Source organism: Acomys russatus, chromosome 7, assembly GCF_903995435.1.
Source record: "Acomys russatus chromosome 7, mAcoRus1.1, whole genome shotgun sequence".
In the NCBI taxonomy this organism is placed as follows: Eukaryota; Metazoa; Chordata; class Mammalia; order Rodentia; family Muridae; genus Acomys; species Acomys russatus.
In genome coordinates, this window is record NC_067143.1 from 3,936,584 (window position 1) to 3,950,157 (window position 13,574).

Sequence of the window (13,574 nt, forward strand, 5' to 3'; positions counted from 1 at the left end):
GCAAAACCAAGATGTGGGATCCATCCTCAAAGGACTCCCAGCCCAGAGGAAAACAGATGTTAGGAGAATTAACACACAAACAAAAATGTGTATAAGTTGTTCCGGGGGCTCTGAGAGATGTCTAGGGTGCCATAGAAAGACAACAAAAGGGCTGAGGCATCGCATCCATTGAAAGTAGAGCCCCGCGGCCTAGAATCCCCCAGTAAGGGGCTAGCATGCGGCTGTGATATGTCCCTCTGGGCACGTGTTTCTGCTCTTCCCAATTTCCATCTCTCTGAGCCTTCGCATCCTTTGTGATTTGTTATCTCTGCCCCGGTCCTGTGGGGGTTCACATCTGTGCCTCCTTGCCTCTGCCGCTCTGAACTCCACACCTCAGACTGGATTCTGCCCCTTGGAAATGGATTCCCATCTTAGCGCGAATAACTCCAACATGTGAGACCAGACATGCCCCCACTGTCTGAGTCTGTCTCCAAATAACTTGAGGTCACCTCCACCTGACCCAGTGAGAAAAGACAGAAAAAATACCCCCACCTCTTTGCTCTTTCCTTTTGCTGGCCTCCCTGTCCTCAGTACTAGCCTCATCCTTCACAGCATGTACCTGCGAGAGCTGATGCACCCAGCACTCCCGCCTGGACCACCGCATCTCCCACTGGACCTTAGAATCCCCATCCTGCATCACAGCATCTTTAATATGTACCCTAGAAACTCCCACTTGGACCACAGCAACTCCAAATAGACATGGCACTTCCCACTTGAGTCTCAGCATTTCCCCCAACCACCGTCCTCCCTTCAAGCCCTGCTTCTTGTCACTCCTCACCAAGAGCAAACAAACTCATGTCACTTCTCTGTCACTGTGCTTAACATACAACTTACCCCCTTAACCTTGATACTTAAGCCATTTCTACCTGTCTGCCTTGTTTCCCACAGGAACGCCATTCACTGGCATACCAAGACGTCTTCTGCCTGGTCCCCACTCTTCCTCACAGTCATCTGGCTCAGACACTACCAAGGGCCAATTATTTCCTGCTCGCTCTAGGTTTTCTCTACTGTGTATCTACCCACCATCACTGGCACAAGAGTCCCAGGAACATGGAGACATCTTCATCCTTCCTGGTCCCTGGCCTGATACAGAGCTCCAAGCTCGGCAGCCCACTGCGAGATTGCTCCTGACTAAGGATTGCCTCTATCTCACTCTGGCTTCCAGAAGCCTCTGCAGCTAGGACACCTGCAGAGAGAGGGTCGGCTTACAGGGTTATCCGAATTCTGGCTGGGCATGCCGTCATCCCTGATCCTACGCATGGGGGAAAAAAGGAGGATGAAGAAGTGGGTCACAAATGTACAAGATGCAGGCATGATTTGATGCACATAGGAAGGAACTCATAAAGAGGGAGGATACGGGAGTGGGGTAAGGGAAATTTTATTTAGTGAATAAGAGAAAAACCACAAGAGGCAGAAGGAGTGAATGAAAGAACATGAGGGATGACAAAGCAGAAGGAAATGGAAAGGGGGCAAGAGAGGCCGGGTTTGAGCACTGTTCCCTCCCTGTGCCCCAGACTCCACCTGGCATGGAGGCAGTCTGAGGGCTTTGAGTCTGCAGCACCTGACAGTATGGAATGTGTCCCCTGGGGGGCAGGCCATCCCCAGCTGAGGAGGCTTATAAGCCCCACGGGGCCCCTGTGGGTGGCAGTTCAGCTCAGCGCAGCAGCTCAGCCACAGAAATCCGGAGCCCAGAGGCAGCAGCAGGTGAGGAGCTCTCTGCTCTTTTTTTTTTTTTTTTTTTTTTTTTTTTTTTTTTCCCCACTCTCTCCACTTAGAAGCGCCTCTGCAGCCCTCTCCAAATCTCTGGGTCTGATTTCTGCCCCTCAGGCTGCCTCCAACCAGCCAGACCTCTTGAACGCCCTGTCTGGGTTTTCAGATCTATGCCTCTATCTCTCCAGTTCTCCCCTCTCTCTGTTTCTAGATAGTTAGATGCTTCCTCCTCCTCCCCCTCCTCCTCTTCCTCCTCCTTCTCTTTTCTTCCTCCCCCTTCTCTCCAAAAAAGGCTAGGGAGGGAGCACGGGGAGACAGAGCACAGGACTGCAGTCCAGGAGGGAGCACGGGGAGACGGAGAGAGCAGGACCGCCGTCCAGATCCTCTCTTCTTCATTTCCAGGAGCCAACATGACAGTCACTGCACAAGCCCCCTGGAGCTGGTTCCTGGGGTACCTCATCTTTGGGGTCACAGGTATCTGAGTGTGTGTGTCATAGTGTGTGCCTGAGGGAATAGTGTCAGCCAATGCTCAGGCATGACTCAGTGTCCTACTGCTTCTGATGTGCCCAGTGACAGTGGGACGGATGCCTGGTCATGCCTGTAAAGGGTGGTGGGTCATGAGAATGAGGGACAGTGTGTGACACTAACGGGAAGATGGGATCTGTGCCTAGCTCCTGGGTAAGCAGATGATTGTCTGTTTTTCTTCCTTCCTTCCTTCCTTCCTTCTTTCCTTTCTTTCTTCTTTCTTTCTTTCTTTCTTTCTTTTCTTGTCAACGCACTGTGTATATCAGGCTGGCCTCAAACTTACAGAAGTCAGCCTATCTCTGCCTCCTGAGTTCTGGAGTTGATACCTGGCCCACTTACTTTTTTTTTTTTTAAGAGTCTTACATAGTCCAGGCTGGCCTTGAATTCATTCAGCAGTCAAGAGCAACCTTGACCTTCTGACCCTCCTGCCCCCCCAACCCCCCCACCCCCGCCTCCCGAGTGCTGGGATTACAGGTGTGCACCACCACAGTGCCCAGTTTACACACTGCTGAAACCCAAACCCAAGGCTGAGTGAGTGCCCTACCAACTGAGCTCCCAGCCCTCTGGGATAGTGGCGGTGTGTGGGTAAATGGGCTGTGGCTGGTGTGATTATGAGGAGGCTGGGTGGAGGCACAGCTGTGCCACAAAGCTGACCAGCTCCCGGAGTGCTGGCTATATGTCTCATCTCGTCTGGGCCAGCTAGGAGAAGGGGTTGTGTGTTTGTGTGAGAGAGGCGGAGGGCGGGGAGAAATGGTTCCTGGGTTCTGAAGACCAGCCTGAGACTCCAAGCTGACCCACACTCCTGACAAATGAGCCTGCATCCAGTGTGTTAACCCTAACTCTCAGACCTAAGGAGGTTCCTGGGCCTTAAGTCCTCTCAAGGGAACTGACCGTACCCCTCTGAGCCCCCACTCCACCCTGAAGTTCTCAGTCCATATCTGGCACCATGTGCTTGGTGCCTGGAGACTAGCCCCACGTCCCATGTCCGAAATCTGCATCCAGCCCCAGTTCTGCCAGCCTTCACAGCACTTCTCCTCCCTCTGACCTTGACTTTTATAAACCCCGAAGCTTCAGCCACACTCCTGTTCTCAGACTCTGCCCTGCCAAAAACCCTGGTCCAACCTCTTTAGCCTGTCCCCAGCCATGCCCACATCCCTGAAGGAAGACCCTGTGCCCAGAACTACGGAGCTTATGGGGTGAACGCCAACCCTTCTCAGGAGGCAGAAACCTTGAGCCCTATGTTGACACCCTGCTCAGATGAGCCCTGACTGTGTAAGGTCCAGCCTCCTGCCCTGCCCACCTCCCTTCAGGGCACTTTCCTCCCCCTTCTCCATGGCTCCTCCCCTAGGATCTGGGAATCTCCAGGCACGTTTCTACTCTCTAACCTCACCCTGGTCCAGAGAACTCATTCTGTCCCCACCCCTGAAGCCCTGGCTGAGGCCTCTGTACTAAATCTTACCCGCCAGGGGCCCTAAAGCTGTGTCCCCGAACCTGTCCCCAGCAGTAGCCCAGACCCTAAAACCCTGATTCTATCCCCAAACTCCTAGTCAAGTCCTTACCCTGTTATCCTACCCTTAGGAACCCTAATCTTACCTCTTGAACTTGTGGGTCCCCTGGCAAGGCCTCACCCTGCGGCTCTAACCATTCCCCTTCACTCACATCCTGTGGAGAGGAACTCAGACCCAGGATTCAGTTTGTCCCCAGTCATGACGACTCCCCTACCCGCCGCCCCCCCGACACACACACACACACACACACACACACACCACACACCACACACACACACACACACACCACACACACACACATACCACACACACACACACACACACACACACCACACACAGCACACACACACACACACACCACACACAAACACACACCACACACACACACACACACACACACACACTGCAACCTCTGATCACATCCCTTCGCTCAAACATCACCCCCATAGCCCTGAGCTCTCATCCCGACCCCACACCCAGACTCTGCTCTGAACCCTGCTTTCACCCCGGAAGCCATTAGCCACCCCTGCTCTACACCCCACACCTTCCGATCCTGATTCCACCCCTAGGATCCTTGGCCTCAAGTGCCAGCGGCCGGATCATACAAGGCCAGGACTGCCTCCCACACTCGCAACCCTGGCAGGTGGCACTGTTCTCAGAAGATGATCAGTTTTTCTGCTCGGGCGTCCTAGTGCATCCGCGGTGGGTGCTGTCCGCAGCACACTGCATACAGGAGTGAGTTGGGGTGGTGGGGCAGGGTGCTGAAGGGAGGGGTTGAATAACAGTGTTGACAGAAGTGAAGGGAGCCCAGCCTAGCCAGACCAGGACGGTCTAGCGGGAGGGGAAAGGCAAAGTGGGAGATCACCACCGTTGCTTTAGTTAGGGCAGAGGATGAGAGACAAGGCGGCACTGTATAGTTGACATGCTGGGTGATCCTCAGCTCCTACACCGTGGGACTGGGCCTGCACAACCTGGAAGGCTCCCCAGAGCCTGGCAGCCGGCTGTTAGAGGCCCACCTCTCCATCCAGCACCCGAGCTACAACGACCCTCCTTTTGCCAACGACCTCATGCTCGTCAAACTGAATGAATCAGTGATGGAATCTAACACAATCAGGCGCATCCCTGTGGCATCCCAATGTCCCACCCCTGGGGATACCTGCCTAGTCTCTGGCTGGGGTCGACTAAAGAACGGTGAGCTGCTGGGGACACCGTTGGTCTCTCTGAGAAGTTCCCTCCCCAGCTAAAGGGGGCTGACCCTCCATTCTGTGTCCCAGGGAAGTTGCCCAGCCTGTTGCAGTGTGTGAACCTCTCAGTGGTGTCAGAGGAGACTTGCAGGATGCTGTATGACCCTGTGTACCACCTCAGCATGTTCTGCGCTGGAGGAGGGCTGGACCGAAAAGACACGTGCAATGTGAGCTACAGGGAGGGTGGAACAGGGGCTGGGCAGAAGGTACACTTGAGACACACTGAGATGGGCAATGAGAAGTGGGGGAGCCACGTGTGGTGGTACACCTTTAATCCCAGCAGGGGAGGCAGAGGCAGGTGATTTCTGTGCATTCAAGGCTAGCAGATATATACAGTGAGACACTGCCTCAAGAAGAGGAGGAGGAGGAGGAGGAAGAGGAGGAGGAAGAGGAGAGGAACAGGGAAGTAGAAACACAGAGACTCAGAAGCTGGACGTGGTGTTCGAAACCTGTAATCCTAGCCACTCCGGAAGCTGAGAACCATCCAGCCTGGACAACTTAGTGAGATCGAGTGTCAAAATAAAATGTGAAAAGAGGCTAGAAATACAGACCAGTGCAAAATACCTGCCTAAAACCCCCCAGTGAGGAGCACCTACCCTCAGTGGTAGAGCACCTCAGCAAAGGTACTGGGTTCTGTTTCCAGTACTATGAGAGGAGTGCGGGGGTGGGGGCAGATAAGCAAGCCCTGAGGGAGACAGACAACAGGGCCAGCAGCAAGCCCCACAGAAGCAGCCAGTTGCGGACACGGGGCTGGTGTCCTCGTGGCCCATGGGCTCTGACAAGGGCATGTGGCTGGTTTCCTTCCATCTCTGCCTACAATGCTTATGTGGATGCCCTAGGACATCATGAGTATCTTCAGCTCACTCTCCTGGATTCTGACTCTGTCTCTCTCTCTCTCTTTCTCAGGGGGACTCTGGGGGTCCCATAGTGTGCAACAGATCCCTGCAAGGGCTCGTGTCTTTGGGACAAGGAGAGTGTGGGCAGCCTGGCATACCAAGTGTCTACACCAATCTCTGCAAGTTCACTAACTGGATCCAGACCACCATTCAGACAAGATAGCTATGGACTGACTACACCGCCCACATGAAGCCTGCTAAGGGAACCAGAGACTCAGGATTGCTCCCAGTCCTCCTCCCTCAGATCCACAAGTTCAGGTCCCAGCCTCTTCCCTCAGACTCACAAGTCAAGGCTCTGTTCTCCTCTCTCAGACTCAGGAGTACAGGCTCCAACCTACTCCCTCAGACTCAGGGACCTGGACCATAATCTCTTCCCTCAGACACAGGGGTCTAGACCACAACCTCCTCCCTCAGACTCAGGGATCCTGACCACAACCTCCTCACTCATACAGGGATCCAGACCACAACCTCCTCCCTCCCTCAGACACAGGGATCCAGATCACAACCTCCTCCCTCAGACAGGGATCCAGACAACAACCTCCTCCCTCAGACAGGGATCCAGACAACAACCTCCTCCCTCAGACAGGGATCCAGACAACAACCTCCTCCCTCAGACAGGGATCCAGACAACAACCTCCTCCCTCAGACTGGGATCCAGACAACAACCTCCTCCCTCAGACCGGGATCCAGACAACAACCTCCTCCCTCAGACAGGGATCCAGACAACAACCTCCTCCCTCAGACCGGGATCCAGACAACAACCTCCTCCCTCAGACACAGGAGTGGAACCCACCTGCATCTTCCTCTGTGTGTAGTGCCCTCTAGTGGCCCAGCGTTGACCCAGCCTTGCCCTTGCCACTGTTAGGCTTGCCCTCCCCCCAGCACCTTGTGTCTCCTTCACAGGGGTCCACAAATAAAAGGCCTCTCGGTTCTGTTTGAAGCATCCTCCTTGCCTTCCTTCCCACTCCTGGGATGCTCCAACCCATAGCCTTTCCTCTCTGTGTCTTGGTTTCCCATCCATGCAAGGACACATAGACCAGGTGGCCACTCTTAATGCAGCAGCCTGTGTCAGCAATGATAAGAGACACCTGCTCTGTGATGACCTCTTATTTCCAAAAGTGGATTACCAGCTTTACAACTTCTGTTGTGATTGGTCTGCTTTTGTTTTTGTTTTGATTTTGAGATTTATTTCTGTGTGTGTGTGTGTGTGTGTGTGTGTGTGTGTGTGTGTGCATGCTTGTGTAAGAACAGTGCCCATGGAGACCAGAAGAAGATGGCAGATCCCCCAGAGCTGGTGTTGCAGGGTGTCGTAAGCCACTGGACATGATTGCTGAGACTCCAGCCCCTATTTTCTGCAAGAGCAGCCAGTGTTTTCAACCACTGAGCCATCTCTCCAGCCCCTGTTTTTGTCTTCTTTCCCACACTTTAAGAATATTTCACTCAGGCTGAAGGGATGGCTCAGAGGATAAGAGCACTGTCTGCTCTTCCAAAGGTCCTGAGTTCAATTCCCAGCACCCACATGGTGGCTCACAACCATCTATAATGAGATCTGGTGCCTCTTCTGGTGTGCAGATGTTCATGCAAGCAGAACAATATACATAATAATAAGTAAATAAATCTTTTTTTAAAAGACTTATTAAAAAAAAAAAAAAGAATATTTCACTCTACTTGTCTCAGGACCCAGCTGCTGTAGTTGAAAGCTAATGGGGAAAAAAATCTAAGATGCCTGCTGTGAGACTCAATGACGGATGAGAGCCCACTCAGCAAGCATAATAGGAGGAAATTGCTATTGAGATCTTCATTGATAAATTATACTAGCAGGGTGGTGCATATCTCTAACACAAGCATATAGGAGGCTGAGGTATAGAGATCAAGAGTTCAAAGCTAACCCAAGTTGTATAGAGAGACCCAGCCTCAAACAAACAAACAAACAAAAAAACAAAATATTTTTAAACATGTTATAGATTTATATGTAATGTAATTGTATATTTACATAAGTATATAGATTATGTCTTATATATACATATATATGATTTGTGGATGTACCCATAAAGAAATTATTGAAATTTATACCATCTTTTATTAATATTTTTTACATCCCAGTTGTAGCCCCCTCCCTCCTCTCCTCCCAGTCCCACCCTCTCTCCTCCATCCCCCCAATTCCTCAGAAAAGGGGAGCTCCCCTACCCATCCACCCCAGATCATCAGCACTGAGCTCATTCTCTTCCGCTGCGGCATGGCGAAGCAGTCCTGTCGGGGGAAGTGATCAAAAAGCAGGCAACTGAGTCCATGCACCTTTGTAAAAATGTAGTCTTGTTGTTCTTTATTTTGTGTTGCTTTGAAACACAACTGTCTTATGTAGCCCAGGCTGGCCTGGAATTCACGATGTAGCCAAGGATGACAGGTGTGCACCACCACACCCGACGGTCACAAAATTTTATGCATCATTTAACAGAGATATAAAATATGGAACAAATTACTCAAGGTTAACAAGTTCCTTGTCATAGAAGATTTTGGCAGTGACTCAGAGTAAATGGTAGAAAGAACAGCCAAGACGGGCATGAGGAGGTGCATAAGTGACTCACATCTGTGAAACCATGAGTCCTCTGTCTGTAGAACATATAATTTCTCACATACATATACCTACCAAAATGGCTGACACTGCAGAGTGTGACTGGCTCAAGTGCCAATTATACGTAGAGCAGGAATTTTAAGAGAAGACTGAAGATGGTACACCAAGTTAGAAAGCAATCTAGCAGATGCTTTTTCTTTAAGTGTGTGTGTGTGTGTGTGTGTGTGTGTGTGTGTGTGTGTGTGTGTCCAGGTAAAAGAAGGCATCGGATCTCCGGAGCTACAGTTACAGGTAGTTGTAAGCAGCCCAATGTGGGTGCTGAGAGCCCAACTTGGGTCCTTGTCAAGAGCTGCACACGTTCATCTCAACAAAGCCATCTTATCTCTCCAGCCAGGAAGAGAGTCTTAGTGCACAATTATGTGACACGGATTCACCTGTAGGCATGTCTATAGGAAATTCCTCTACTGTCAGTAGACACAGGAGGACCCAGCACACGTAGGTGGCACCACTCCTTAGGCAGGGGCTCCTGTGTAAGAGAGGAGGAAGCTGGCTGAGAGCAAGCCAGGAAGCATTCATTCTTTGTTTGCTCTTGACTATTGATGTGATGTGACTAGCTGCCTTGACTTCTCTAAAATGGAGGACTGTGACTTTGAATTGCCAGCCAAGTAAGCCTTCTCTTACATTAAGTAGCTTTTTATCAGGGTAGTTGATCACCCCAAAAGAAAGCATCAAGACACTCTAGGAGGGAGCGCAGGAGAGCGTGCACAGCTGGAGAGAATACCTTGTAACTCTACAGGAGTGAGAGTTTCACAGATGTAGCCATTTGTCAAGGCTTGTTACACTCTTCACCTGAAATCTGAGCACTATACTGAGTATTCCTCTATAAAAAAAAAAAAAAAATCCCTCAATTAAGAAAACCACACACAGTATTTACCAGAATGAACCAAATACCAAGATACACCACAGAATAAATCTCAACAAAGTCAACTTTTATAATATGCACAGTTCATTGTCTGGCCTCAAAGTAATTACAATAGAAATCATGACAAAGCAATAACCAGAAAATCACATGTTTCTGACTAGGGGGAAAAAAAATCTAAGGAACCATAGCTCTAGCAAGACACATATTGGACTTTTTAAACTTTTAACTGATTCTTTGTGAGTTTCACATTATGCACCCCGCGTCCTGCTCATGCCTGTTCCCTCATATCTGCCCTTCACCCTTGCAACTTCTGCCACAAAACAAAATACAAACAACAACAAAAGAAAGCATAGAAAACATCTCATCATGGCAGCTGTGGTGTGTCACAGTGTGTCCCACAGTCTGCCCCTCTGTCCACACATCTTCACTTGCAAATGTTTGTTGTTGCAGTGAGTCACTGGTCTGGTTCAAGATGTCTGGCTTCTGTGTCACCATCAATATTGGAATCTCACTGGGACTCCTCCTGGTTATCCTGTTTCTGCCCTGTTTCATAGAGATCCTGCAGCATTAAATCAGATGGACTGACCCTATCACATGTCCCAACTGTTCCCAGATGATATAGATTTTGGGGTGGGCCAATTCAGAGCCCTGGATCTGGTCGTTGATGGTAGCTGAGCCATTCAGCCCACTGGATCTTCCTTAGCCACACCACCAGGGCAAGCTTTCCAGCACTGCTCTGGTTAGGCCACCCAGTGCCGGCATTGGCAGAAGGCAGGGCCAGCTTTCTCTGGCTCTCACGCCCTTAGGGCCAGCTTACCTGTACCCACACCTCCAGAGGCTATGCTTCCCGGGCAAGGAGCAGGGGCCCATGCTCCCAAGCACTGCAGCCTGTGAGGGGCTGGGCCAGCTCTCCTGCTCTCACACCCTCAGAGATGGCCTACCCACACCTTAGCCATCAGAGCCAGCTCTACTGTGTTGCCCAGACGAGGTGCCAGCCCGCCCTCCCAAGTGCTGCAGCTGGCAAGGAGCAGAGCGAGCTCATCCACTCTCAGGGCCCGCTTTCTGGACTGCCACAGGTGGGGAGGGGGGATTGGGGGGCATCACGCACACACCCATATCACCTCACAGCAGATGGGTGGTGGGGCAAGCTCTCCTTCATTCTGTCCTTGGGGCTGGCTCACCCACTGCCCCTCAACCAGGACCAGCACCACTATGCTGCCCAGAGAAGATGCAGGGCTTTTACTTCTGAGTGTTGTAGCCGGCAATGGACAGAGGTAACTCACTCCACACTCCCATCCCCCATCCCCAGCCAGTTCTCCCAGCTGCCACAGGTGACATGAGGTAGGGGCATCACCCCCACGCCCATGCCACCTCATAGCAGAGGAGTGGTGAGGCCAGCTTTCACATGCTTTCAACCCTCAGGGCTGGCTCACCTCTAACTACCATGGTCAGCTCTGCTGTGCTTTCCAGGAGAGGTGCACGGCCCGTTATCCGGAGTGCTAGAGCTGGTGAGGGGCAAGGCTAGTTCTCCCGAGCTCATGACCCTGTGGGCAGCTTTCCCAACTGCTGAAGGTGGCAGTGGTGGTGGGGGTGGGGGGATGTAGTCACCTCTGTGCCCATGCCACCCAGTGCCAGATGAGTGACAGGCTCTACTCTCCCACACACACACCACCAGGTCCAGCTCCACTGTGCTGCCTGGATGAGGCATGGGGCCTGCTCTCCTGAGTTCATTTGCCAGTGAGACTTGGGGCCAGATCTCCAGAGTTCAGCATCCAGTGGGGGGCAGGGCCACCCCCTGGACATCCACATAGGCCCCAGTAGCTGCCCCCGACCAGGAACATCCTCATATTCTCTAGTGGTAATATGAGCTACAGACATTGACACCAACCGTTGCCACTGCATAGCCACAGATACCGACATGGCCGACCCTCAGTGGCAGCCCAGACTAGAACCTCATCAGGGCCCCAGGTGGCAGAATTGGCCACTCACGACAGGCTACTCCCCTCTATCCTCGAGTCTCCAGTTCCATCTCTCCTTATAATGCTCAACTGCTACACTTCTCTTTCTCTCCCATCTGACCACCACCTACTCACACATTGTGGTGGCTCCCGCTGCAGGCTGGCCACGTGGCTGGTGAGCCCATGGGTGACATCCTCCACCAGCACTGCATAGCATGGGGGCAAGCAGGTATCTATGGCTTGCCTGTGCCATGCACTGGAGGGAAGGTGTATGGGTGGCGTGGTGGTCCACAGGACTCCTGTACTGTGATGCCTGCATTTGATTTGATTTGATTTGATTTCTATGAGTCCTAGCCAGAAGCCAGCTTTGGCTACCAAGCCAGGCATCAAGCTAAGATGGATGAAGGACTGCCATCTGCTCTGCCCCTGACTGAGAACAACATCACCAACAAGATGTCTCTTTGCCCATTGCCAGGGGAGTAGAATTTCTTTTTAAATAAATGGTAAATGAATGTGTATGCAGAGTGGTGGTGGTGCCCGCCTTTAATCCCAGCACTTGGGAGGCAGAGGCAGGTGGATCTCTGAGTTCAAGGTCAGCCTGGTCTACAGAGTAAGTTCCAAGACAGCCAGGGTGACCCAGAGAAACCCTGTCTCAAAATACAAACAAAAAACCCAACAACAATACAAAAGAAATGTGTGCCTGCTACATAGCCATCAGCACACGGACAAAAAAAAAAAAAAAAAAAAAAAAAAAGCTGAGAAATAATAACTAAGTCAATCATCTTCAGAAGAATGGCAGCAAACCAAATAAATCTTAGAAAAAGGAAAAAAAATATTAAAGAGGCTGGAGAAATGGCTAAGTGGTGAAGAGCACTGACTGTTCTTACAGAGATCCTGGGTTCAATTCCCAACACCTGCATGATAGCTTACCACTTCCTATCACCCCGGCTCCAGGGGATATAATGCCCTCTCCTGATCTCTGCAGACAGCTGCACGTGCGTGCGTGCGCCCGCGTGTGTGTGCGCGCGCGCGCGCGCACACACACACACACACACACACACACACACCACAAAATAAATATTTCAAAATTTTTCTGCCACAAAATTTCACATATTTTATAATTAGATTGTCATGAAGTATCCACAGAAATAGATGCAGGAGCTGAAATGAGGGAGAGCGAAGAGTGACCACTCATGAGGCTTCTGAATTTTTTTTTTCAAGACAAGGTTTCTCTGTGTAGCCCTGGCTGTCCTGGACTCACTTTGTAGACCAGGCTGGCCTCGAACTCATAGAGATCCACCTGCCTCTGCCTCCCGAGTGCTGGGATTAAAGGCGTGCACCACCACCACCCGGCCATGAGGCTTCTGAATTTAGTTATGATGATGATGATTGGTGCCTTTAGGCTCATGTATAAAGTCACGTGTGTGTGTGTTATGCTAACATGTGCAGAGGCCACAGGAGGACTTCTAATATCTCTTGAGACAGGGCATTTGCTGAAGCTGGAGCTAGGCTGGCGGCCGGTGAACCCTAGAGATCCTCCTGTCTTTGTACCCCACAGTTCTCGGAATACAGGCAACCACCACTGGCTTTTAACATGGGTGCTGGGGATTCGAACTCCGGTCCTCCTGCTTAAGTAACAAGTGTTCTTCCCCACTGAACCTTCTCTGCAGCCTACCATGTATGAAGGCTTGGCACATCTTGCTCTGAAGAAAAGATACATGGTCTGCTCATTCCCACAGAACAATGGCAGACCTCAGAGAGTTGGATGTCAATGTTCAACCCTAAGGAACAGCATGAAGCCCAGGTTGGGGAGGGAAAGACAATGCATCTCTATTAATGTCGTAAGTTTCAATGGTCCCTCCTGTCATACAGTTATTTTCTCTGAATCAAGCTGTGCCCTCTTGGAGGGAGGAGGTGGAGCTCATGAGACTCAGGAAGTAGATACAACTTACAAGTCTTAAGATGCCCCTACAATTTACAGGATTCACAAGTACCCTCCTCCAAATTACACACGCGGTGACAATTGATGAGGAACGAAGAGATCTGACCAGCCCAGCTGCCTGTAAGGCCTGCAGGGAGCTTCAAGGCTGCAGCTTTTGTGAGTTGCCACCTCTGGTGGAGACCAAGCCCCCAAGACATAACTGCTGTCTTTCTTGGTCACTTCATCTCTACTTCTTGTCTACAGTGTGGCCTCTTTGCT

At 51.2% G+C, this 13,574-nt stretch overlaps 1 protein-coding gene and 1 non-coding gene across 2 annotated transcripts; one reads left to right on the forward strand and one right to left on the reverse strand.

Annotated features, from left to right (window-relative positions):
- The first annotated feature begins 2,103 nt into the window (after positions 1 to 2,103).
- On the forward strand, positions 2,104 to 6,134 carry Klk4 (kallikrein related peptidase 4). Its single transcript, XM_051149414.1, has 5 exons — positions 2,104 to 2,223; positions 4,352 to 4,517; positions 4,723 to 4,973; positions 5,057 to 5,193; positions 5,933 to 6,134. Exons 1-5 carry the CDS (start codon positions 2,160 to 2,162, stop codon positions 6,083 to 6,085), a joined length of 771 nt encoding a protein of 256 aa, XP_051005371.1. The 5' UTR covers positions 2,104 to 2,159; the 3' UTR covers positions 6,086 to 6,134.
- A 5,581-nt stretch (positions 6,135 to 11,715) lies between these two features.
- On the reverse strand, positions 11,716 to 11,854 carry LOC127192502 (small nucleolar RNA SNORA48). The gene has a single exon (XR_007830984.1). It is a non-coding gene; the product is annotated as a small nucleolar RNA SNORA48 (small nucleolar RNA).
- Positions 11,855 to 13,574: the final 1,720 nt, after the last annotated feature.

Coding starts and splice junctions, on each gene's coding strand:
- Klk4 (XM_051149414.1), top strand. CDS start 2,160: ATGACAGTCACTGCACAAGCCCCCTGGAGCTGGTTCCTGGGGTACCTC. Junction 2,224..4,351: donor CCTCATCTTTGGGGTCACAG/GTATCTGAGTGT, acceptor TTCCACCCCTAG/GATCCTTGGCCTCAAGTGCC. Junction 5,194..5,932: donor ACCGAAAAGACACGTGCAAT/GTGAGCTACAGG, acceptor TCTCTTTCTCAG/GGGGACTCTGGGGGTCCCAT.